General features: G+C 36.3%; 1 protein-coding gene across 1 annotated transcript; it reads left to right on the top strand.

Annotated features, from left to right (window-relative positions):
- Positions 1-1,357: 1,357 nt before the first annotated feature.
- Positions 1,358-26,711, top strand: LOC106000698 (vomeronasal type-2 receptor 116-like). The gene is made up of 7 exons (XM_013035984.1): positions 1,358-1,473; positions 12,554-12,842; positions 20,374-20,433; positions 21,592-22,386; positions 23,544-23,762; positions 24,708-24,831; positions 25,789-26,711. Exons 1-7 carry the CDS (start codon positions 1,358-1,360, stop codon positions 26,709-26,711), a joined length of 2,526 nt encoding a protein of 841 aa, XP_012891438.1.
- Positions 26,712-27,821: the final 1,110 nt, after the last annotated feature.

The raw sequence follows: 27,821 nt of genomic DNA, 5'->3' as shown, positions 1-27,821 counted from the left end.
GTCATCTGCAAAGAGGGAGAGTTTTATTTCTTCTTTCCCTATTTGGATCCCCTTTATGTCTGCATCTTGTCTTATTGCTGTAGCTAGGCATTCTAATACGAGATTTAAGAGAAGTGGAGAGAGTGGGCATCCTTGTCTTGTTCCTGAGTTAAGAGGAAATGAAAGCCATTGATTTTTGAGGGTTAATTTTATACCCTGCTTCTTTGCCAGAGTTTCAAATCAGCTCAAGTAATTTGGGACTGCAGTCTGTGGGATTCTTTAAATACAAGATCATGTTGTCTGTGAGGAGGGAGAGTTTTATTTCATCTTTCCCTATTTCGATCATCTTTATGTTTACATCTTGTCTTATTGCTGTAGCTGGGCATTCTAGTACTAAATTGAAGAGAAGTAGAGAGTGTGGACATCATTATCTTTTTCCTGAGTTTAGAGGAAATGACTTATTTTTTCACCATAAAGTTTAATGTTGGAAATAGATTTGTAATATACAGCCATTTTATATGGAGGAATGTTCCATGGATTCCTAGTTTTCCCAGAACGTTCATCATAAAAGGGTGTTGGATTTTGTCAGAAGCTTTTTCTGCATCTATTGAGATAATCATGTGGTTCTAATCATTGCTCTTGTTGATGTGATGAATTATATTAATTAAAACTGCTTTCTATGCGAGATCTTGATTAGTCCCCAGCTTCTCCTCTGCCATCTTCCTCTGGACACTGCTGGCATCTTTATGGTGTAGAAACTGTGAGATATCAAAAGAGAGGATATTTGCCTGGATATGGTACATGTAAATTGACACTCTAAACTATAATACCGTCACTATTCAGTTGACAACTCAGAGACATACACTTTTCTGGCCATTTCACCATTCACATGATATGCCATCATCTCATACAATCCAGTTGCATCATCCTAAATGACTTTCATGCAAATATTTTCTTGACACAGACTTTGGAGAAATTACAACTAAGATAACTCCATCTCTGTGGTCTCACTATCTGTGTTTGGGTGAAATCACAGCACCTGCAGTGAAGAAAGCATGAAAACATGTTTCTAACTTGTGTTTTTCTCCTTGATGCAGGGCTACTAATGCATAGCCCCTGGGAATAGTCTTACACATTACTTCTGAAGACTCAGAGAGACTTTAATTAGAGGTAAGCTATAATGTAGATCTCTGTCAATAAAGAAAAATACGCACATATACAAAGATATAAGAATATCTGTGAAATTGTGATCATTACTTCCAGCTAGAATTTCTGCTTGGCAGATGTTTCAGGGATGTATATTTTCACTTTAGTAATTCTCTTTCTCCATCTTCCCCTCCCTGTCAGGTCCTTGGCTGACACTACCTGCTTTTCTACAATGAAGCACCGAGCACACATGGATGGAGATGTGATGATAAGTGGGATTTTCCCCATGTACACTTTGGGAATAGATCACAGTAACAGCCATGCTGCCAGGCAAGAAGACAACAAGTTGTAAGTAATTTCAGATTTTATCTCTATTACTATTTTATTCTGAGCACATTCCATGGGTGAGCGAGCTCTGGGTGTGCACATCAATCATCTCTGTCTCCCCTATACTGACCTCCATCCTTATTGCTCCAGGAGCAGGTTAGTTTCATTATTTTGCCTTGCATCTCTTATTGACTGATTTTCTGCCTGCTGGCAGGAGAGGGCTCCATTTCCTTCCTAGTAGTTTCTCATTTTCATATCTATAAGCTCTTTACTTTTCTCCAGCATACCTGTATCTCCTCCATTTCAGCTGTCACTGTGGAAAATAAAGTAATGTTATTATAATCAACCTGAGTCACTGGAATTGTTCTGTTTTCAAAGGCTGACACTCCATTTGCTTACTGCTAGGCCAGTAATACCTACATATTTTGAGAATGTTGATAAAATTTCTTATGGCAGTTCATTCCTATAATTCCAAGGACTCATAGGGCAGATATCTGAGGATGGAGGTTTGAAGCCAGCTCAAGCAAGAAAATCTTATGATCTTTATCTCCAATTAACTAGCCAGAAGCTGGAAATTAAGTTGTGGCTCATGTAACAGTGTTCTAGCTGTGCCAAAAGCACAACAGTGGCCAGGCACTGATTTCATGCCCTAGTACAAGCACAAACACACATTCTTCTGTGCACACACACTTATACAGTCACACATTCTTAATGTATACAAGCAGTTACTGTTCCAAACTATGTTTTTTGGTATTGTTTCATGTCAGTTATGCTCCAACAACCAGGGTTACCAGACAGCTCAGCGTTATGAAAGTTTCTTTGTGGAGAATTTTATGTTCCCAAGATTGGTTCTTTCCACTTGTGCACATGCATATTCTTAAAGTTTTTGGTCTGTAACTCAGAGTCTCACTAATAAGTGGTATACTAAAAGAAACAGAAAAGAAAAGAAAAATGATTGCACAGAACTTCAAGGAATTCTCTCAAACTATCTGATTCTTATTGCAAAAAATATATTATTGTCTTTATCATTGGCACTGGTTTCTAAGTGCTGGTATGAAAACTGTAGCCCTAGGCAGCTGCCTAAAATTGAGAGCACAGATCTCAGGATAGGAATTACTCTCTTCTGTGCTATAGAAGATACATGGATTCATTTTATATGTCACTGATATGTTTATCTTTCTTACTTTCATGCTGGTACTGGGAACTCAGGGCCTGTGGGCTGTTCCTGAACAATTTTGTTGAAGGCTAGTGCTCTAACATTTGAGGCACAACTCCACTTCTGGCATCTTTTCGTAGTTAAATGGAGATAAGAGACTCACAGATATCCATGCCCAGGCTGCCTTGAAAACATGATCCTCAGCCTTATTAGTAGTTGAGAATAAAGGTGTGAAGCCCTACTGTCTGGCTTCCCTTATTGTTTATATTCCACACTATTTAACTATGTTTTGCTGAGTTTCATTTTTTTAATTTTCCACAATATATTTAAGCACTTCTGTTAAGGTGCTAATATAGAGAAGTAGAGAAATATGGTTTTAGCCCATGGATGTTTCTCTGCTAAGCCTAGATACAAGTAAAGTCTGGTCTAGGTTAGTAGCATTTTTTGTATGCTATTGACTCCAGATAGAATTTATTGACTAAGGTTTTCTTGTAGACAAATAGTGCACTGCAGTTAGACATCAGTAGGTGAGAGATTTGACTCATGTCTATGCCCACTGAGGCTAGCTGATGCTTGCCAATTTTGATAAAAATAGGGTGCTTGTGCCAATTATTTGGTCCATGTTGTAGTTCCCCACTTCATATCACATATTTTGATAACATTCAGCCTCGTGTTTATGAACATTTCCGTTTATGTCACACATCATTTTTCCCTCCCATATATCTAATTTCTTCTACTCAGTTTCACTTTTCTGAGGTAGCTAAGAATAAGCCACTAGTGATTGACTTATTTTGACTCTTGCATGAATTTTTATCTCAAAACTGACAGTATACCATTTGAGCTACACCTCCACTTGCAGCTTTTTGTTGCTTGACTGGAGCTAAAATATGGCAGGGACTTTTTTCTGACAGTTTGCTTTTACTCAGGATCTTTAGCTGTCATCTTCTTCTTCAGTTAAGATTTCAGATATAAGCCACCAGTAGAAATAGTTTTAATTTCTTAAAGATCTGCAAACTGTAATTTTTATATGCCATTACCAAAAGTGCAAGTTTTCTGTGGGTTAATGAATATTTAATGGGTGTCCTGATTGCCCAATTAATTGAATATCCTTTTTCTGTTGTGATTTCTATTTCTAATTTCTTTAGATTTTTAATAGATATTGTATTGTAAAGATATTTTACAGAGGGGTTACAGTTATTTTAGAAAGGTAATGAGTGCATTTCATCACAAGTTTCTATTCCTTGGTTGGATTTTTTCAGGGTTTTTTTTTGTATTAAGATAGCACCGGCTAATTGCAGGTTCCTTTTCATAATAATTTGTTTTTCCCTTTTTATTTCTGTGAAGGAAATAAAGAAATTCTTATTTAATATGACTAGTCTCAGAATATTTATTTTTTCATGTATATATTATTCTCAAGGTGATGTACATGTACATTACATCAGTAATGCAATGAGTACATTTATTGCCATCTTTGTTACCCCTTTCGTCAAATTTTTTCCATTTTCCCCTTTCCCGAAACCCCCCACCAAGCTATACAGATCAGTTCCAATATTATCTTGTGTACATCACTATTGCATTTGTTCTTCCTCAGCAATTTTGATATAGACTATATTGAATCTTCTGTACATGGTTTTGCACTAGTATAGGTACTTTCACTATAATGATTCTGTCATCCAGAACAATTGGAAGTGTATTTCAATATGTGGAATTTTTTGTTGCTTTACTTCAGTTTTATCACCCTGTTGTTTTTGTAGTACCTCCTTTTGGCTATATTGATTGTTTCTAGTCTCCTGTATATGGGTTTTAGTCTCTAGTTCTTTTTCATTTTCATTATTTCATTCCTTCTACTAATTTTGGTTTTATTTTTCTAGCTCCTTGAGATGTCACATATGTTCTCTAGTATAACATCTCTATTCCTGATTTCAATGAAGGTTTTTACAATTTCATTTCATTGCTCTTTTTATATGTATAGATTCTGATATTCTTCCAAGTTCAGTAAACTTCTTGACAGATGCTTTGAAAAACTAATCATTTAATATGTATTAATCATTTAATTACATTGAATGCTTTTTATTAAATTAAATGCAAGAAACAAGTCATTTCATTTCTATGTTATGGGCATATTTTCTTACTGTGTTTTCCTTGTTAATTTCTAGCCTTACCACAGTGTGGTTTGTAGGTGTGTTCAATTTGCTTTTCATACTTTTAAAATCTGGCTGTTTTGTATTGTATCCCATCTCTCCTGGAGAATGCTCAATATGTTGATGAGAGATGGATTATTCAGACATTGGGTGAAACATTTTGTAGGTGGATATGAGGCTCATCTAACCAAGGTTGAAATTTAATTTTGATACCTACCTGTTTAGTTGGTCTAAATGTCTCTCTAGGAAATCTTCAGCTATTATTGTATGGAGGATTAGCTCAAAGTCTGCTTATATAGAATTAACTGCTTTGATCATGAGTTAGTATAATTTTACAATTGTTCTGTTATCTGGTAGATCTGATGGTTTCATCATTGCATTACAAACTTTGTACATTTGGTTGTTTTGATTAAAATCTGTTTGATGTGATATGATAAGGATACTTCTGCCTTCTTTTCCTTTTCATTTGCATGGAGTACCTTCTTCCACTCCTTTTTCTGTTTGATGTATTGTTTATTGTTATTATAAAGATGATGTACAGAGAGGTTAGAGTTACATAAGTAAGATGAAGAGAACATTTCTTTTCGAACAGTATCAGCCTTTCTGTCCCTATTTTTCTCTCCCCTCCTCACACTCCAGCTCTATGGCTTATTTTCAACATAATGTCTAATGAGTACCACTGCTGTATTTGTTCACCATTTGTTCTACCATTTCTGTGACTCCATGCCCACAAAAACCATAATAAAGATCTCTCTTGTTCCCATTTCCTGGAGTTCTATTTTGACAAACATCATTTTTTATGATCAGACGCACATAGGTATTACATCTGTGTGTTTCTCTCCAGAGTACATTCCCCTTTTTCTCACTGTGAGGAATGCCAAGGACCTGTATAATTTATGACGTGCAAGGTTTTTGTTGTTGTTTTCTTTTTCTTTTTTATCCTTTTTCATTTACCTGTAGATTTATGGGACATTCTAGCTACTACACTCAGAGAAACCATGAAACTTCTGTTTTTCTGGGTCTGGCTTACATTATTTACTTACTCTCACTGAAGGCCATTCATTGAAAGGGAATTGAATTTCTTGGAATCCACATTTCGTTTGGAGTGGAGGTTTTATTCATTCAGCCATTCTAACTCTTACTGGTAGAATGTACTGCATTTCCATTCCCAGTCATTGACAGATCATGTCACACTGTTTCCATTATGTAACTTCTTCTCCAGGTTTACTGAATCTTCTTCTATGCTTCCTAGTTTTTAGAGACTTCATTATTTCTTGAGCTCAATAGCAGTAACTTTTGGACTTTTGGATTATTTGATTTATTTGTCTGCTACAGATTTTGTGGTACTTGTGGAACTTAAAATAGATGAAAACAATCTGTTTTGGAATGATAACTACCTGTAATGATAAGGAGAAAAAAGAGAAAATACACACACACAAGTAGTAGAGGGCTATGATCAAATTCATAAGTGAATGTAGAGACATGTTGAAATGAAACTTTTTCATTTAAATTTAATGAAATTTTTTCATTTAATATTTTAATATGAGAAGGGGTAACAAATTAGACAACAAATATACTCACTACCTTACTTATGAAACTGTACCTCCTCTGTACATTACCTTGCAATAAAATTAAAATAAAAATTATTTTAATGCTCAGTAGGAAATGTAATCTTTACCTTAGTCATGTAACTTTAACACTTCTATGCAGTATCTTAACAATAAAAATATAAAACATATTTTAAGATAATATATTAAAGTCAAAGAAATGAAATGGCAGCTATATTGAATTCCTCTCATCATTTGTATCTTGAATATTTAAATTTACATTGTTCTATGGAAATTATTGGATATGTTATTAATTTTTTCACTTCCTAAAAATTATGTGTAATATTTGTCTATCACATTTACCTTGTTAGAACCTTCTCCACTCACTTGTATAATCACTCTCAGCAGTAAGTTTTACATATTTCTAAAATTTTATTTTCTTTTGGTAGTAGTACAAAGTGTTGCCATTCAACAGATCAGTTTATGAGTATAGTGTCCCTTGAACCATGTAACCCTGTTTAAAATTCGCACCTTTACCTCCAATCCCACTCCCTCCTTTCCCTTTATTTTTTTATTGGTCATGGTGCTTGAATAATTTTGGATTATATATTAACTTTTTGACATTAATAATGAATGTACACTTTATATATACATATACCTTGCACAGTTATTCCAAGTATTCATGTCTTGGACTTTGTCTCTATCTTTCTAAAATTTTTACTATTTGTGTTTTCTATAGATTCAATTATAGCTCAGTTAATTCAATTATAAATGGTTGGGTGCCACCCAGACATGTTCCAGTTCCTACTAATATATGACATCATATAATTTATGGTTCTCTGTGTCTGTTTTACTTGACTTATTGTAGTCCTCTCTAAGTCTTTCCATTTCTTTCTGAATGCTTTAATGCCATTCGTTGTATTGGTTGAGAAGAATTACATTTTATATATAGACTACATTTTCCTGTTCCACTTGTGCATTGAGGGACATCTGGGCTGCTTCCATATCTTGGCGATAGTAAATAAGGCTGCAATACACGTAATTGTGGTGGTAATATTAGTGTATCTTCGTTGTATAATCCCAATGTTAGGACATGCTTATCTCACGGGTATAGTCACTCTTACCAGAAAACTTAATGCATTTTAACTATGATTTTCTTCATGTAGTTGTACAACGTTGTTGCAATTCTACAAAACCATTGACCTATACAGTGCTTCTTGATCCATATCCCTCCTTTTAATATTCTCACCCAGCACTTCCAACTTAACCTCATCCCACACTTTTAATTGCTTGTGAAGGGCCTGTTTATTTTATTTATGGGTTTTATAATGTATTTGTCATATATTATTTTTATTGTAGAGTTGATATGCAGAGGGGCTACAGGTACATGAGTAATGAGTACAATTCCTTTTGAATCATATCTGTTCTTTCATCAGTTTCTCCCTGTCTTTTCCTATCATTCCCATCCACCACATATCCAGTTCATTTTCTACAGTGTCTAGTGAAAATTACTGTTGTTTTAGTTCATATTTGTGCAATATTTTATGTATTCTCCCTTACTCTCTAAAATACAAACTAACTATCAAACAAAAGGTAAAGAGAATGAAACAGCAACAATTGAAAATAAAAAATAGCTTCTGTTTCCTTTGTTTGGAGTTCATTTCATAGAATATTATTTTATATAGTCATGTTTACATACCCATTTAGCCTTTTTCCACCACTCTTATGCATAGCCTCCCTTGCCTCCATATATTAATGTCTTGGGTCCTATATAAATTATCATGTCCTGATTTTAGTTTGTTTACTTATAGATTTATAGGGACATTCTAGTTACCATGAATTAGGGAAACAATGCAAGCTATATTTCTTACTTTGCTTAATATAATTTTTCCAATGTTTTCATTTACTTAAGCAAGTTAAAGTATCATTCTGACAGATAAGCATATTACCATTGTGTATGTGTGTGTGTGTGTGTACACAAAAATACCATGTTTTCTTGTTTATTCATTCACTGAGAGATATCAGGGATGGTTCCATATCATGGCTTTGGTAAACAATGTTGACTTAACATGTTTCTTTAGGGGAGGGGGCTTTAGTGTGGTCTGGTTTGTGATCCATCAGATAAATGCCAACAAGTGGAAATGGTGGGTAATAGGGAAGTTCTATAGTTAGGCTTTTAAGGAATGTCCATTTTGCTTTCCAGAGTGGTTGAACAAATAACATTCCCACAAAAAGTGTAATTGGGTTCCCTTTGGTCCACATCCCAGCCAACTTATGTTATTGTGTGTTTTCCTGATAATGACCATTGTAACTAGACTAGGTAGAATCCTAATGTTATTGTGAATTTCATTTCTTCTTTTTAAATTTTATTTTATTGGAAAGATGATGCAAAGATGGGTTATAGGTACATATGTAAAGTAAAGAGTACATTTCTTTTTAAACAGTGATACCCTCTCCCTGGTTTCCACACTTTCCCTCCCTCAACTTCCCTCCTCCCCAAGTTGAAAGTTCTATTTCCAACATAATGTCTAGTGAGTATCACTGTTGCAATGATTCACTCTGTTTCTCTAATTCCCCTTCCCTTCACAAATCAGATAAGCTTATATAGAAGAAAAAGGATATAGAAATAAAAAACTGTGACCATTGGGAATAAACAACAGCAGAAACAAATGAAAGACAAATGTAATGTTTCCTGAGGTGTTGAACACACTGCTTCATGTATCTATTGACCATTATTTTCTTCCTGAAAAGTATCTCTAAGTCCTTTGGTCCTTTTACTGATTGGGTTGTTGAGTTTGGGAGTTTCCTTCTGTCTTGCTAAATTTTACCTCTAGGTATATGATAGATATGACCTCTTTATCTGTTGTATAGCAGTGGCGCTGAAGCTCAAGTGGTAGAGTGCTCACCTTGAGCTGAAGAGCGCAGGAACAGCGTCCAAGCCCAGAGTTCAAGCCCCACGACCGACCAAAAAAATTCTGTATATCTGTTGTATAGTTAGTCAAGATTTTCTACCATTCTTTGGTCTGTTCATATAACTTCCTAGCGATGTCCCTTGCTACTCAGAATCTATTCAGTTCAATACAGTCCTATTTATTCAGTTTTTCTTTGATTTTTTTGTGATTATATATCTTTGTTTAGAATGTTTTACTCTGTGGCTAGAAGGCTTAGGTGTTTCCCTAGCACTTCCAGTAATATTTTCACAGTGTCTGGCCTTACATTAAGCTATGTGATCCATTTAGAGTTGATTCTGGTACAATGTGATATATGTGTATAAAGCCTCTGTTTTCTGCATGTAGATAGCCAATTTTGCCAGCACTGTGTGTGTAAAAGGCTATCTTTCTTGAAAGCTGTCTTTTTGGGTCTCTTATCAAATATTAAGTGGCTATATGCTTGTGAGATTGTTTCTGTGTCTTCTGTTGTGTTTGATTGGGTTTCAGGCCTATTGTTTGCCATTACCAAGATGTTTTTATTACTATGGCTTTGTAATAATGCTTCAACTTTGGTATTGATATTCCTCCAGCTCTGTTCCTCCTGCTAAGGAATTTTTTTTTGCTCTTCACGATCTTTATTACTCCATATGAATATTTTGATTGATTTCTCTATTTCTTAGAAGAAAGTTACAGATATTTTTATTGGTATTGCAATGAATTTGTATATTGCTCTGGGCAGAATTGCCATTTTTATGATGTTAATTTTTCCAAACCAGGAGCATGGAATGTTTTTCCATTTCCTTAAGTCATCTTCAATGTCTTTATAAGAATTTAATTTTTTTCACAATATAGATCCTTCCTATCTTTGGTTAATTCCTAAGTATTTTGTGAGGCTATTACAAATTGTGTTTCTTTCTTGATTTCAGTATTATTCTTTTCATTTTTGGAACAGATGAATGCTATGGATTTTTGTTTTTATATTTTATAACTTGTTCCTTTGCCACAGTTTGAATCAACTCAAGTAGCTTGGGGTGAGGAATTCTATATCATTCTTTAAGTACAGGATCGTCTTGCTCATTAAGAGGGATTCCTTTACTTTGTCTTCCTTATTTGGACCCCATTTATGTGTTTCTTTTGCCTTATTTCTCTTCCCAGATATCTCAGCATTATGTTCAATAGGAATGGAGAGAGAAGGCATCCTTGTGTTCTGAATTTAGAGGGATGGCTTTAAATTTTCCTTTGACGTATAATGCTGGCTAGTGGTTTGACACAGATATCCTTTATTATGTTGAGGAAATTTCCATGGATTCATAGCTTCTCTAGACATTTTTTGATGAAGTGGTGTTGAATCTTCTCAAATCATTTTTCTCAATATATTGAAAATATCATGTGCTTCTCATCTTTACTTCTGTTGCTGTGTTGAATTGCATTAATTGACTTATGTATATGAAACCAGGTTAGCAATCCTGGAATGAATCAGTTTGAACATAAGATATGAGATTTTTTTATTACTTATTGAAATTGGTTGGCCCGAATTTTGTTGAGATGTTTTACATCAAAGTCTATCGGAGAAATGGGTCTATAGTTCTCTTTTATTGATGGGTTCCTATCTGGTTTGGGAATGAGTGTTGTGTTGGTTTTATAGAAAAATTTTGGTAGTGAACTTTACCTTTCTGTTTCATTGAAGAGTTTGAGGAGAATGGGAGTTAGTTCCTATTTGAAGACTTAAAGACTCCTTCTATGAATACATCTGGTCCTGGGCTTTTCCTGAATTGGAGGCTTTGTTGCCATTTCAATTGCATTCATTTTTATGAGCAATTTAGGTGACCACCCAGAACACTTCCTCCAAGGAAGCAGTTCCTGGGGAGGCACAAACAGATTCTGGAGCCAGTTTTGAGCTGGGCAGCATGAGTCTTATTGAGGGGCCTCTGTGTCTGGATGTGGCATTATCAGTCTAATCTTTCTGTTTCCCCCTACCGTTGTTCTGTGCTGTCTCTCTCTTCTTTTATGTTGTGTCTCAGTAGCAGCAGCAACTCCATGAGAGTCTGCAAGCTGATTTGCAAGTCTGACCTTCTTTCTATCCTTGTGTTTCTAGGGTTACTGTTTTGCTGTGTGATTTTGTCAGTATTACATGGCTCTCTGTTTAAGTTTGATGGGTGGCACTTCATTTCCTTCTGGGTCTCCCTGGGCTGCCTGAGCAGGCTAGGAGCAATGTTTGCAGCCACTCAGCAGTGGTCTGCATGCTGTCTTTTTGTATTCTGCTCTTGTGTTTCTGTTGTGAGATTTCTTATGTACTTGAATGAGTGCCTACCTCTTTAATGTTTGATCATTTTGGCTCTCATGAGGTAAAGTGGATAAAGGGAATCTAAATAGCTGTTTTGTTCGATACATCTATGGAGTTTACATGTGATTATGCCACCATCTGCTTGGAAGTGTCATGTCTGCTTTGAGGTGCATAATTGAAGTATTGCTTTGAGATTTTTCTAATTTGTTGATGAATGTGTTTACAGACATGAACTGTCTTCTGAGATCTTCCTTGGTTGTGTGCCAAAGAAGTTGATATTTTAGGTATTCTTTCACAATGTATCCCAGAAAACATCAAATTTCTTTTCTTATCTCTCTCTTCAAATAACTGCTGAAGTCTCATCAATGAATTGCTTAGCTTCTATAAGTTTATTTTCTGTAACTCATTTGGCTCTACTCAACTTTGTGTTGACAGAAAGGAGTTTATACATTCACGTATATCATTCCTGTTTTTTAATGTTTCTCTTTTGTTGTCTGAAAAACTTACTTTAGTACTTCTTTCCTTTTTTCTTAATTGTGAAAATACCATATAGAGGACTTACAATTACACGGGCAAAATAATGAGTACATTTCTTATCAAGCATTGTTGCCTCCTCTTTGTTTTCCCCTTCCCATCCCTTCCCATCTCCACCCCCCCCAACTACCAATAACCTCCCCCCCCACCTAAGTTGTAAAGTTCGTTTTTTGACATAACGGCTTGTCCATCTCATTGTTGCAATGAGTCCACCTGTATCCCTATTTAAACAATTTGTTTTTTCCCTTCCCCTCCACAAATTATGCCAGCATCAAATACAGTGAAAGGAGGGCTTATACCGTGGGGGAGGGACATACAAAGCAACAAAGGACTCAACTTATAAATACGTTAGATATGAATTCTATATGTAAGCATAAGAGACTACATTTATGTTTCATTCTATTTTGGGTAATATTTTAACTTATTCCTAGATAAAGAAGCAAGCATTTAATATATTGAAGTTTTAAGAAATGAAATACTGCTTCAAAATTTCTTTGATCACTATGCAGGTTTATCTTCAAGAACTATCAGTATGTTTTGGCCTTGGCTTTTGCTGTTGAGGAGATCAACAAAAGCCCTGATCTTTTACATAACCTGACTCTGGGATTTGATGTCTATGATGTTCACTTCAATGCTTGGACAATGCTTAAGAATCCCTTCATTTGTCTCTTTGGGAAGTATAAGATTCCAAACTATTCCTGCATGAGAGGAAGCAGTTCTATAGCAGTACTTACAGGACCCTCAGGAATAACATCTGACCAGATTGGCACATTGCTGGGACTCTACAGATTTCCACAGGTGAGGGTAGAAGGTGTGCAAGGATATAAAAATGTCTGAATTCATGTCATTTCAGGTGTTAGAAGAGAATGAGAGGAAGAGACTGAATTCACAAATAAATAAAATTTTGTGATATCAAATTGTAATTACTTAATGGTAATCAGAAATACAGTTTATTATCGTGAAAATACCATACAGAAGGGTTACAATTACATGGGCAAGATAACGAGTATATTTCTTATCAAGCATTGTTGCCTCCTCTTTTGTTTCTCCTTTCTATCCATTCTCATACACCCCCTGCCTCCCCTTACCCATTCCTCCCACCGCCAAATTTGTAAAGTTAGTTTTTCGACATAAAGACTTGAATATCTCATTGTTGCAATGGGTCCACCTATATCTCTATTTAAACAATTTGTTTTTTCCCTTCCCCTCCACACATTATAACAACATCAAATACAGTGAAAGCAGGGGTTATACCATGGGGGAGGGACATACAAAGCAACAAAGAAATCATCTTATAAATATGTTAGAAACAATTGCATGAAAGAAAAAAAAATTGAATACTTATCTTGGGGTTCATTTTTCTAACATCAACTTATCTGACATTTTCTGCTTGCCTCAGACATACACTGGTTATGACAAATAAGGCAAACTATTGGACCTATGTTTCTTGGGTCCTGGTTTACTTCACTTAATAAAATTTTTTCCAAGTCTTTCCATTTCCTAACAAATGGGGCAATGTCATTTTTTGTGATCGAGGCAAAGAATTCCATTGTGTATATAAACACATTTTCTTGATCCATTCACCTACTGAGGAGGATCTGGATTGGTTCAATCTTAGCTGTGATAAATAATGCTGCCATAAATATAATTGTGCTGGTAGTTTTAGTGTGGTCTTGCTTGTGATCATTTGGGTAAATGCCCAAAAGTGGGATTGTTGGGTCATAGGGGAGCTCTATGTGGAGTCTTTTGAGGAACCTCCATATTGCTTTCCAAAGTGGTTGAACAAGTTTACACTCCCATCAACAATGCAGTAAGGTTCCCTTCTGTCCACATCCCCTCCAGCATTTGTTGTTATTAGAGTTCTTTGTTATAGCCATTCTAAATGGGGTGAGGTAGTATCTCAATGTTGTTTTGAATTGCATTTCTTTTATGGCTAGGGTTGTTGAGCATTTCTTCATGTGTCTATTGGCCATCCTTCTTTCTTTTTCAGAGCAGTTTCTCTTTAAGTCTTTAGCCCACTTATTTATTGGTCAGTTGTTTCTTTGAAGATATGAGTCCCTTGTCCATTGTATGGTTAGTGAAGATCTTCTCCCAATCTGTTTGCTTTCTATTGATCTTGCTAGCTATGTCCTTTGTCATGGAGAAGCTCTGCAATTTCATGCAATTCCATTTGTCCAACGTTTCGTTGATTTGTTGTGTTTCTGTGTCTCTATTAAGAAAATTCCATATGAATTTTTGGATTGCCTCTTCTATTCCTTGAAGAATGAGGTTGGAATTTTGATAGGTATCGCATTGAATTTGTAGATAGCGTTTGGAAGTATTGCCATTTTCCTGATGTTGATCTTTTCAATCCAGTAGCATGGGAGTTTTTGCCACTTTCTAAGTTCTCTTTTGATTTCCCTTTTCAGATTTTTAAAGTTTTCGTCATAGAGGTCCTTCACTACTTTGGTTAAGTTAATTCCTAGGTATTTTATTTTTTGTGGGGCTATTACTAATGGAGTTGCTTTCCTAATCTCAGCCACACTTTTCTCATTGTTGGCATACAGAAAATCTATTGATTTTTGAGGTTTAATTTTGTACCCTGCTACTTTGCCAAAGTTTTGAATCAGCTTGAGTAATTTGGGAATGGAGTCCATGGGATTCTTTAAATACAAGATCATGTCATCTGCAAAGAGCGAGAGTTTATGTCTTCTTTCCTTATTTGGATCCTCATTATTTTTGCATCTTGTCTTATTGCTGTAGTTAGACACTCTAATACTAGATCGAAAAGCAGTGGAGAGAGTGCACATCCTTGTCTCATTCCTGAGTTCAGTGGAAATGACTTTAGTTTTTCACCACTGAGTATAATGCTGGCTATAGGTTTGTCATATACAGCCTTTATTGTATTGGGGATTGTTCCATGGATTCCTAATTTTTCCATAGCCTTCATCATAAAGCGGTGTTTGATCTTGTCAAATACTTTTTCTGAATCTATTGAGATAACCATGTGGTTCTTATCTTTGCTCTTGTTGATGTGATGAATTATTTTAATTGATTTGCGAATATTGAACCAGCTTTACATCCCTGAAATGAATCCTGTTTGATCATGGTGTATGATTTTTTGGATGAATTGTTGAAGTCGATTGGCCAAAGTTTTGTTGAGAAATTTTGCATCAGTGTTCATCAAAGAAATGGGTATATAGTTCTCTTTCTTTAATAATCCCTGCCTTGTTTTTTGATAAGTGTTATTATGCCTTCATAGAATGAGTTCGGTAGTGAACATTCTTTTTCAACTTCATTGAAGAGTTGGAGTATTGGTCTGAGCTCTGCTTTGAAGGCCTTGTAGAATTCTGCTATAAAACTATCTGGTCCTGGGCTTTTCTTAGATGGGAGGTCTCTTATTGCTGTTTCTATTTCAATGCTTGATATGAGCCTGTTAAGATAGTTTAACTCATCTTGGTTTAGTTTCGGCATGTCAATATTTGCTTGGAAAAGGTTCATTCTGCCAAGTTCTCAAACTTATTAGCATAAAGTCCCTTATAATGTTCTGAATCTTGGTTGTTTCTGTGTTGATGTTTCCATTCTCATCGCTGAGTTTATTTATTTGGGTGTGTTCTCTTCATTTTCTGATAAGATTTGTAAGGGTCTGTCAATTTTTTTAATCGTTTCAAAGAATCAACTCTTTGTTTTGTTGATTCTTTCTATGATTTTTTTGGATTCTAATTCAGTAATTCTGATTTAATTCTAATTATTTCTTTCCGTCTACTAGATTGGGGTTTATCTTGCTGCTCTTTTATAAGGATGCTGAGATATCTCATTAAATTGTTGGTTTCAGATCTCTCCAATTTGTTTATGTAGGAACTCAGAGGTATAAACTTGCCTCTGAGTACTGCCTTTGCTGTGTCCCAGAAGAGTTGATAATTTGTGTGTTCATTTTTGTTGAATATCATGAACATTTGAATTTCCTTTCTAATCTCTTCCATGACCCACTGGTGGTTCAACAGTGTGTTGTGCAGCCTCCATATGTTACAGGAATTTTTGGTAACTTTTGGTGTTGGATTCTAATTTTATTCTCTTGTGGTCTGAGAGAATGCAAGGTATAACTTCAATGTTTCTTAATTTGGACAGGTTTGTTGTGTTACCTAAAATGTGGTCTATTTTGGAAAATGTTCCATGTGCTGCTGAGAAAATTGTGTATTCTGATGCTTCTGGTTGAAATAATCAGTAGATGTCTGTTAAATCTAGTTGATCCATGCGGTTGCTTAGATCTGAGTTTTCTCTTTTGAGTTTTTGCCGACTTGATCTATCTAGTGGGAAAAGTGGTGTGTTAACATCCCCAACAATTACTGTCTTTGTATCTACGTGAGATTTAAGAGAAAGTAGTGTTGCTTGGAAAAATTTGGGTGCTCCATTGTTTGGCAAATAGAGATTTAGAATTGTCATATCCTCCTGAAGGATAGATCACTTAATTAGTATGTAGTGACCTTATTTATCTCTTCTCAATAATTTTGATTTGAATTCTATTTTTATCTGATATTAGGATTGCAACTCCTGCCTGTTTATGGGTGCCATTTGTGTGGTAAATTTTGCTCCAGCCTTTCACATTGAAAATGTGTTTGTTTTTACGGGCAGGATGTGTCTCTGGAAGGCAGCAGATAGAAGGATCTTGCTTTTTAATCCAACTAGACAGTCAATGTCACTTAATTGGAGAGTTAAGTCCGTTAATGTAGAGAGATAGGACTGAGAGGTATTTGGGAGTTCCTGCCATGTTATCCACCTTCGTGGGGCTGCAAAAACGGGGTTCTTCCTATGGTTCTTGGATTCTCAGTTTGGGTGTGGTTTCCTGGCCCTCATTGTGGTCTTATTGCTTTTCTATGTGTAGGACATCTTTAAGAAACTTTTGTAAGGCTGGCTTGGTGGAGATATATTATTTCCGTTTTTCTTTTCTTTTTTTAATTTTTTCTTTTTTTTTGTCGGTCGTGGGGCTTGAACTCTGGGCCTGGGGACTGTCCTTCAGCTCTTCAGCTCAAGGCGAGCGCTCTACCACTTGAGCTACAGCGCCACTTCCCATTTTCTGGTGGTTTATTGGAGATAGGAGTCTCACAGTCTCTCCTGCCCGGGCTGGCTTTGAACTGCGATCCTCAGATCTCAGCCTCCTGAGTAGCTAGGATTACAGGCGTGAGCCACCAGCACCCGGCCCGTTTTTCTTTTCTATGGAAGGCTTTTATTTGACCTTCAGTTATGAAGGAGAGTTTAGCTGGGTACAGTATTCTTGGTTGATAGTTGTTTGTCTTTAGGGCACGGCATACATCATTCCAGGCTCTTCTTGCTTTAATTGTCTCTGTTGAGAAATCTGAGGTGATTCTAATTGGTTTCCCTTTATAGGTGATTGATCTTTTCTCCTTGACAGCTTTAAGGATCTTTTCCTTGGTCTGACTTGATCCTGTGTGGATTATAATGTGATGGTGGGATGTCCTGTTCTGGTTTTGTCTATCTGGGGTTTTGAAAGCTTCTTGTATCTGAATAGGACTATCTTTTTGCATGTTTGGGAAGTTTTCCGTTAGCACCCTGTTAAACAAATTTCCTAGACCATTAACTTGTGTCTCTAAGTGCTCCTCTACATCCAGTATCCTCAGATTAGGCATTCTGATGGTGTCTTCCAAATGATGAAGAGATCTATAATATTTCTTGGATTAGTCTTGGATGATTGTATGTTCTTTCTCTATAATATCTAGGCTGTCTTAAATCCCCGAGACTCGATCTTCTGCATGGTCTAACCTACTGTCAAGACTTTCTACTTTATTTTTTCCTTTTTTCCTTCTAATTAGTCAGCTTTGATGGCTTCAAATTCTTTGTTGGAGATTTGATTTAGATCTTGATGAACTTCTTTACTTCCTTAATTTGGTGTTCAGTGTTTATTCTCAAATCACTTAGTTGATTGGTCATGGTTTCTTTGGACTCCCAGTCCTTCTGTCAGGCTCCATTGAGCATTCCCTTTGTGGTCTTCCTGACTTCTTTCATCTCTCTGTTTATGGATTCCATGAATGCTTCTATTGATCTTTGTGTATTATCATCCTACTCTCTCAATTCCTGTCTTACTCTTTGATTAGCTTCCTCATGTTTACACAATTCCAGTAGATCTCAATGCGTGTTCTCAGTCTGCTCAAGCTATTCCTAACTTTGTCTTTGTTCTCAACCTGCTCATGCAATTCCTGTCTATCCCTTTGACTGATCTCAGCCTGCTTTAGAAATGCCTTTATATCTCTTTGAGGGTTCTTAATCTGCTCATGCAATTCCTGTATCAGTCTTTGAGTAGCTTCCTCAGGCTCATGAGATTCCTGCATTCATCTTTGGTTTGCCTCCTCTCTCTCCCTATCATGCTCACACTGAGTCCTTTGCAGGTTTTGACTCTTTTCATTTATCATTTTTATCTGTAGTGTTTGTATAACTTTTGGTGCACTCTCCTCTAGATTATTCATGATCTGTTCTGTCCACTGATTATCATGAGTGATAGTTAAGATACCCGAATTTGACATTTTTCTTGTGTTTTTCTGGCTTGTTCTACCCATTTGGGATGAAAGTAATATCCGTTTTGTGCTAGAACACTATTTTAAGGCAAGCATCAACCAAAGTCCTGTAGTTGCACAGTCAAAAGTCTGCAGATACAGTCTAGATCAATAGATACAATCTATTCAAGAATAACATCTATGTCTTAATTGCCTAAGAACAGCAAAGAAGAATTTGGTAAACCGGAAATTATTAGGTTTATGGAGAAGTGTGGGGGAAAATAGAATTAGAAGGATGTGGAAATGTAAAGGGAAAGTAAAATTAACCAAGTCCTAATCTCAAAGAGGTAAATGGATTGGGAGAATGATAACAGAGAGAGAAAAAAATAAGAAAAAGAAAAAAAGAGAAAAGAAAAAAGGAAAAACAAAAATTTAAAATTAAAAAGTGAAACACTTAAAAATTTAAAGAAATAATATTGAGGGAAGAACAGCCATGGAGAGGAGGGGAGGGATAGAAAGGAGACATGAAAAACTAAAAAATAAAAATATTTAAAATATTATATGGGTATAAAGATTTAATACTGATATTAAGGAATTTAAGTCTAAGAGGTTTTGAATTGAGTATAAATTTCTGGATTAAGTTTGTCCACAATGGGGGATAAGGTCTAATTATCGACTATGAGTATATATCTGAGGATGAATGGAACAGGAATTAAGTCTCCCAAATTGATGGGTATATATCTGAGGATGAACGGAACAGGAATTAAGTCGCCCAAAAAAGAAAAAAAGAAGAAAAAGTGAAGAGAATGAGAAAGAAAGAAATAAGCATAAAAATATCAATTGAGATAAAAGAAAAGCACATACACATATACAGCTAAAATAAAGTTATATGAAGAAAAAATAATAATAGAAAACAATGTTTTTCAAATTAAAAATTAAAAAAATTTAAAAAAAATAAAAAGGTACAAAAAAGGAGTTCTTTGATATTTGGGGGGGGGCGCAGGATAGATCCTGTATCTCCCTTGTGTCTGTAACCAGTCTCTTGGTGGAGTCTCTGGTCTGCTTGTGGTGTTTGGCTTTCCTGTGGCTTGATTGGTTTTTAAGTCAGTTTGTTTGGGCAGGCAGAAAAATGCTCTGCTTTACCCAGAATTTTGTGATCCTCCTCCGAGGCTAGTTCAGTGGGAGGGAGATCTGCTTTGAGTATCACAAAAGAGGGAGATGGCTGTTTCCTCTAGTTTGGAGATGCTGTGATGAGGCTAGGTTCTGGGTAGATTTGAAGCCATTCTGCAAACTGTAGCTTTTTCCTGAGGGGCTAGCTCCAGAGACACTCACAGAGCTCAGATTGGATCCAGTCTCAGGGTTTATGTTTACTGAATGTTAATTGATTGTCTAGGCTGCTGTAGGGAGGGGCAGCCTCTGGCTCTGTTTACCCAGTGAAGAAAGCCACTCCTCCCGGGCAGAGCTTTCTCTGCCTGGGCTGGGTAACTTTTCCCTGGATTGAGCTGAGCCTGGCAGTTCAGGTTAGTTTCCTGTGACCTGCTAAATGACTCTTGTTTTCTTCCAAGGCCTGAGTTGGAGCTAGCTGCTCAGCCAGACCTTTGTCATTATCAAAGAAGGAGACCCTCGGTAGTGGGGGAAGGAGTGGTGGCTTCCATCCTCTGCTCTATGAGAAGGTGTGATGATGTCAGGGTTCTACTCATGCCGGAGTCTTGGTTCCAGGGTCATCTCTGGTCTGTTATCTGCAGGATGAAGACATCTGCTCCTTGTCAGTTCCTGCTGGTGTTGAGTAGAATCTGCTTGCTTGCTGTATCTGGCATCTTTGTTCCAGACTCTCTGTGTTGTAGGTATGGCGTCTATGGTCACTGCCACTGCCACCACCACCACAGCTGCAGCCACGGCTGCTGGTAAATGTTCAGATCTGTCTTCTTGCCTGGATTTTCCTTCTCTGGCCAAACTCTCTGTACTGTGATGGCACACTTGGTGAAATTTTCTGGCCTAGGATTGTTCACTGGAACACTAAACCTGCTTTCTATGTGAGAGCTTGTTTAGCCTCCAGCTTCTCCGCCATCTTCACTGGGCAATACAGAAATATAATTTTAAATATTTTTAAAAAGAGGTGAAAGATTTGAGCAAATAATTGTATAATTTATTGTTTCAATCTTTATGAATAATTTTATTTAATAAATCAGGAAATGGAAGAGGACTTTGCTGTGTGAAGTTATGTTGAACAGGTTACTGGTGGCACACAAAAGTAATCCTAGCTAATCAGATAACATGTGTCTCCAATTAACCTTCAAGGACCAGAAGGTGAATGTGTGACTACATTGGTATAGAACCAGTCTTGAAAATGGCCAAGGAAGTGCAAGAGTGTATGTGTGTGGGCCCCTGTTCTGGCATTCATATGTAAACACACATATACATATATACACACACACACATACACACACAGAGAAAATATTTAAAATGAAATAAATCAGGCTCAGAATGAGAAAGTATAGCCATATCATCACAAATGTGAGAGTTACATCAAAATATGTATATGTTATATGAAATAAATGTGGAATAGTCACATAGCCACTGCACACAAACGTATAATATATATATATATGTAAATATTTAATCAATCATACTAACTTAAGATATATGTAGAGGTTGAACTCCATGGTGTAAATTTTCTGATGTACTGACAGTGTAAAAAATGAACACCAAAAAAGGTGAAGCATATCTTATCTGAGTGGGATATGTTTTAAGGGAAAAATACAGAAGAATAGGAAAAGGATGGGTGGAGGAATACAACATAATATTCAATGGGCATGTGTCAAAATGGAATTAAGAAAGTTGGGGAGTATGCAGGGTTACAAATGGGAAGTGTTGATAGGAAATAGTGACAAAAACAAAAAACATTTTACAAATATACAATTATTCAAAAAATTATTTTTTCAAAAACTAAACAAAACCTACCTTCCATCTACTTCAATTAATTCTTAACAGACTTCAAGACTGAGATTTTGATGCATGGCAATCTTCTCATTCATAGAACATACAATTTTCGTTCCCTTTAGTTTACCTTTGGGCCTTTTGATCATGCCCTGAGTGACCATAATAAGTTTCCTGCTCTCTATCAGATGGCCCCAAAAGACTCATCAATAGCCACTGCTATGGTCTCCTTACTGCTTCACTTCAGCTGGAGCTGGGTGGGACTATTGACCACACAAGATGATAATGGGGCAAGGATTCTTGCTGAATTGAAAGTAGAGATGGCCAAGAACAGAGTTTGTGTAGCCTATGAGCTAGTGATCTCCACCCAAGATGTATATAACCACATAGAAGTTAATCATTTTATTAATCTGTCTTCAGCAAGTGTCCTCATTATATATGGTGATAATAATTCACTGATGATTTTTATGGTATTTATTGAACAAATTATTATACATGGGAAAGTTTGTATCATGAACTCTCAGTGGGATTTCACCCTGAAAAGGAGATATTTCATGTTAGGATCATTGCATGTACCTCTTATTTTTACACACCATCATGTAGATGTTTCTGGATTCAAAGATTTTGTCAAGGCAGCTAAGCCTTCTAAATACCCAGAAGACATTTTTCTTGCGAGGCTATGGTTTCTCTCTTTTAATTGCTCTGTTTCTGTGTCTGACTGTGTAATATGGGACAAGTGTGCTCATGATGCCTCTTTGAATTGGTTACCTGGGCATATTTTTGACATGACCATGTCTGTAGACAGTTACAATATATACAATGCTGTGTATGCTGTGGCCCAGGCTCTCCATGAGATACTTCTTCAACAAACAGAAGTTCAAACAATGGGAAATAGAAAAGAACTGCCTTCCTCTACTCAGGTAAGTTCTTCTATGTTACACTACACAAAACATTAGCAAAGGCACTTGCTAGAGGTATTTCTTACTGTATGAAATTAAATATTTCTGTATGTGTACATGTGGGTCTTTGTTTATATATATGGTGTGTGTATATATACACACCATATATATATACACACATATACACACACCATATATATATTTATATCCCTATGTCATATATAACTTGATTGCTAATATAAATGGTTATATGTTTCAGTATTTGAAGTAATTGTTTCAACTCTTAAGATTTTTCCTTTCTATTATGAGAATCTATTGGAAGTGCAAATTTGAACAACTGTATAATGACATTTACAACATTAAATATTTCAGTTGTTTTTTCAAACCTCATGAATTCTTTATGTTTCAATATCTTTGATGTATTCTAGACATGTGGGGATATGCTCTGAAGAAAACAACAGGCCAGTAACAAGGATAAAATATATTCCATCCTTCTAAAAATTAATTTTGGCCAGTACAGGGGATGGAACATGTTTCCTAGGTATATCCCTGTGCCTGTCTTCAAGGCTAGGACAGAAACACTTCAGGACAGCAAACTTCCGAATTTTTCTGAGAAGTTTATTGGAGACAACTGTTTCACTGAACTTTCTGCCCCAGCCTGCTTCAAAGCATGATCCTCTGATCTGAGCCTCCTGATCATCTGGTATTACATTCTTGAGCCACCAGCACCCTGTTTATGAACTCAGTAGTTACTAATAATATCAACATGTTCATAGCTCGTGTTTTAAAATCTGTGAATTCAGCTTTCCCTATGAGTTTCTTCAGTCATAGCAGAGGATAACTTGCTGAAAACAATTATCCACGTTTTTCATGAGTGATTGGGTTTCATTCAACTTTGGGTATTAAATATTTAGCAAGCACAAACTATAGAAATACACAAAGGAGTGGTTGTGGATTTTTCTGAAAATCCTCCTCTTTTTCTGCATGATCAGGAAAGATTATTTTTTCACAAAGACTATTTTGATTCCTGCATAGATTTTCTTCTGCGATACTTCCCTAGTTGCCTCTATTATTCTTGAATTCAGAATCAAAGATTAAAGGCAATCAGGAGCTTTTAATATTTTGCTTTCTTCCTTAACTCTGGAACACACATGACCATAAGATATGTCTCCTTTTAGCTGCACACTTTTCTGAAGAACAACCAGTTTTACAGTCCTATTGGAAATCAAGTAATTTGGGACAAGCAAAGGAAATTGGAGCCAGTGTATGACATTCTGAATATTTGGAATTTTCCAGAGGGTCTTGAACTTGAGGTGAAAGTAGGAAAGTTTGCTCCACATGGCAATCAACTCTCTTTATCTGAAGATATGTTAGAGTGGTCCATTGAAACTACAGAGGTGAGTTGGATCTGATCCTAATAATTTTGCACACAAAAATCAGCAAAAGTCACCCTTTAAGTTTGTACCTGGTTGAGTACCAACTAGGTTCTCCTATAATTCTAGAATTTAATACCTTGAGATTGGAAGATCATAGATTAAAGTCAGCTCAGAGGAAACTTTGTGAGATTCATATTGCCAATGAACTTCCAAAAATTTGGAGGTAGAGCTGGGATTACAGTAGTGGAGTGCTATCCTTGAGACAAAATAGCTGAAGTCCAGTGCTCAAGCCTTGATTTCAAGCCCCAGGATCAGAACCAAAAGAGCTCAAAGGGTTTCTACATGTTGATTTGGAATATTTTCATAAGATGTAAAATATATTTTTCTCAGTGGGAATCTAACACTGCAATAAAGTAACTCTGGAATTAATTTATGGGACTGAAAAGTTTCTTTTGCTCCCTTCTGTGGAGATTCTTCCAATGTTAGTTGGCCTGCTACTTAACTATCTTTGGTTAGAGGAATCATTAAAGGCAACTGTGAGAAGAGTTTCACCTCATGAACACTAGAAAACAAAGAAAAACTATTATGACCTTAGAGCTCACATAATGCTATAAAGTGGAGGTCTTCTCCTTGCTTTTTCTAAGGTCACAGGTGAGTAGGAGAAAGCATATTGTGCCAGGAATTCAAGGAAATCCCATAGGGCTGTACACTACAAATTACTTTCTCACCACTACTTTCCACCTTTTAAAAATCTCATAACTTACAGTAATTCAACAGGCTAGAAGTCAAGATTGAAACACATAGCCTTTGCGAATCATGGAGTATAGCATCTATAACAGAGTTCAATAAATCAACTGCACTTACCTGTTTAAACATTATACTTAGATATTCCATTATAAAATTATGGATTGTTGTAGTGTTTGGTATGTGTCGTAAGAGTTACTGACACACCTTGCCTTTCCTCAGACCCCTCACTCTGTCTGCAGTGAGAGTTGTGGTCCTGGATTCCGAAAATCTCCTCAGGAGGGAAAGGCTGCCTGCTGCTTTGATTGTACACCTTGTTCAGAAAATGAGATTGCCAATGGGACAGGTGAGTTATTCTTATAAAGAAATCCTTTATCTCTCCCTAGTTATCCTCAATCAAAACATGTCAATGCAAAAACTGTATATTAGGATCACATAGCTCATTCTCCTTCTCTGTGTTAATAACTAAATTCTGAGAAGTGGTAGTATCGCTAATGGCAATGTGACAGAACATGGTTTTGCATTACGTATTTAGAAAGATATTCCAGTATATTGCAGGGAAAGTTACTCCAGGAATCCTTCTTATCACTAATCATTAGGAGAAGTCTAAACTCTACTATATAATTAAACATAAGTGGAATAAGGAGAGTATTCATCTTAAAACTTACATTTTACTCCCACAGAAAACTTGGATCTTGTTTATCTTTATTTGTCAGTGCTGAGAACTCTTCTTGCCACAGGTAAGGACTCAGCAAGCTAGAATCAGAAATAGGAATAACTATAGAGGGTCAAAGAGTGATGAGTTTGTTCCTACAACTAGAAATAGTTTAAGAAATAGGAATGACATAGAGGGTCAAAGAGTGATGAATTGGTTCCTACAACTTCACAAGTGAATATTCAAGACAAGCATAATGAGAGGAAATCAAGGATAATATATTAAAGGGTAAAAATTAATGTCTTACAGAAACATATAGGGCAATGTATATTTAAACTTTTAATATAATTGCACGACACAATTAGCATCACAGAAAGCATAAACAATTTTTATAAGATATTACAATAACCCACCTATTACTTTATCAATATTTGTGATAGTCATAGATAAAAAACTATTGAATAAAAATGCCTGAATAAAGAAGAAGGAAAAATGGGAAGTGGTTATGTTTTGTGAAAAATATAAAAACATTTTTAGGATAGTAAATGATGACATTTGAGAATTTCTCCTAAAAGAAAAATTTCCTAAATTCTTTGAAACAAACTTGGTTAATAAAAAAAACTAATGGTTGTGCACATTTCTCACCAGATATGGAGCAATGTGTGAAATGTCCAGATCATCAGTATGCCAACACACACAGGACAGAGTGCCCCTTGAGAGTTGCAAGTTTCCTGGCTTTTGGAGATCCCTTGGGCATGGTTCTGGCCTGCATGGCTCTCTGCTTCTCTTTGCTAACTGCTGCTGTTCTTTGGATGTTTGTGAAACACCAAGACACTGCCATTGTTAAGGCAAATAACCGGGCTCTCAGTTACATCTTGCTCATCTCCCTCATCTTCTGTTTCCTCTGTTCTTTGCTCTTTCTTGGTCGACCCAAAACAGCCACCTGCATCCTGCAGCAGATCACATTTGGGGTTGTGTTCACTGTGGCTGTTTCCACAGTGTTGGCCAAAACAGTGACTGTGGTTCTGGCCTTCAAGGCCACTTCCCCAGGAAGAAGGATGAGGTGGCTGCTGGTATCAGGGGCTCCTAACTTCATCATCCCCATCTGCACCCTCATCCAGGTGACCTTCTGTGGACTCTGGCTGGCAACCTCTCCTCCCTTTGTGGACACAGATGCACACTCTGAACATGGCCATATCATCATCCTGTGCAACAAAGGCTCCCTCACTTCCTTCTACTGTGTCCTGGGATACCTTGGCTTTCTGGCCCTGTCCAGCTTCAGTGTGGCTTTTCTGGCCAGGAACCTGCCTGACACCTTCAATGAAGCCAAGTTCCTGACCTTCAGCATGCTGGTGTTCTGCAGTGTGTGGCTCACCTTTCTACCTGTCTACCACAGTACCAAGGGGAATGTCATGGTGGCTGTGGAGGTCTTCTCCATCTTGGCCTCTGGTGCAGGGCGCCTAGGTTGCATTTTTGCCCCAAAGTGTTATATCCTTTTATTAATGCCAAATAGAAATTCTCTGCATGGCTTCCGGGATAAAAGACATAGTAGGAGAAATAAGCATACTTAGTATTAAGTACGTAGGTTTGATTAGTACACAGAAGGTGTGATCTAAATCTCTAGTATGGTAATTATCTCTTCTTGTCATAGTTTATATTATAGAATTTTTACTTCAAGAGTAAGACTGTACTGTATATTTCCTGTCAATGGTATTCACAAGTGATGGTTATCACAATTTATACTGGAGTTTTGCTTCTATACCTTGGTTCTATCTATTTAATCTGCACTTAATTAAATTATCCCCTCTTCCTAAAGTCTTTTCTCTATTGTATATTATATATGTATATTTTAATTGTAATGGTTCTGTAGAGAGTGTTTATAATTTCATGAGTAATATAATGAGTACATTTCCTATTGAGCATCTTTAACACCTCCTTTGTTTTCCCCTACCATCCCTTCAGCCCCATGTCCCTACCTCTTTCTTTCCTGCCCTCCCACTCCATGTTGTAAAGTTCATTTTCAACATAGTGTCTTGTACATTTCATTGTTACAATGGGTCAACTTGTGTCCTTGTTTCAGCATTTTATTGTTTCCTTTCCCTTCCCCAAGTTAGAAAAATATGTATGCAAGATGCAGTGAACCCCAATCAATTACACTGAAAACGCGTTATACCTTGGGGAAAGAACATACAAAAGAAACAAAAAAAATCACGGAGTATTTTATAAATTCCAATGAAAAAGATTTTTTAAAAACCCTTGTGTCCTTATCTTGGGGATTATTTCACTTAGCATCTTCTTATATGATCACATGTAGATAGCTTTTCTGCTAGTCTGGTAAGATTATATTTGTCTTTCTCAATAACTCCTCTACATCATTATGTTTATTAACTTCCTGTCTTCCCACCACCATGTTGCAGAGTCCTCAAATGCAGCTCATTACTATTTTCCTCTTCACAAATTTACATTTTAATGTCTTTAGATTTTGTTTTGTTCAATATTTGTATATTTCTACTCACATGTTGACCTTTTGAAATTATCCTGAGTCTCTTTCGAGTCTCTTTCTCTCTGTCCTGATCTCTCTTTCTTGTCTTTCTTTTCTCTCTCACACTGCTTCCCTCATATAACTTGGGAATGACTTGTATATGTTACAAAAATGCACTTTGATTTAAGTTTACAATGAA

The sequence above is a fragment of the Dipodomys ordii genome, unplaced genomic scaffold (genome assembly GCF_000151885.1).
Source record: "Dipodomys ordii isolate 6190 unplaced genomic scaffold, Dord_2.0 Scaffold235, whole genome shotgun sequence".
Taxonomy (NCBI): Eukaryota; Metazoa; Chordata; class Mammalia; order Rodentia; family Heteromyidae; genus Dipodomys; species Dipodomys ordii.
The sequence above is the reverse complement of the archived record's forward strand: the minus strand, read 5'-3'. Positions and strand labels throughout refer to the sequence as shown.

Coding starts and splice junctions, on each gene's coding strand:
- LOC106000698 (XM_013035984.1), top strand. CDS start 1,358: ATGAAGCACCGAGCACACATGGATGGAGATGTGATGATAAGTGGGATT. Junction 22,387..23,543: donor AACTGCCTTCCTCTACTCAG/GTAAGTTCTTCT, acceptor GTCTCCTTTTAG/CTGCACACTTTTCTGAAGAA. Junction 24,832..25,788: donor TGAGATTGCCAATGGGACAG/GTGAGTTATTCT, acceptor ATTTCTCACCAG/ATATGGAGCAATGTGTGAAA.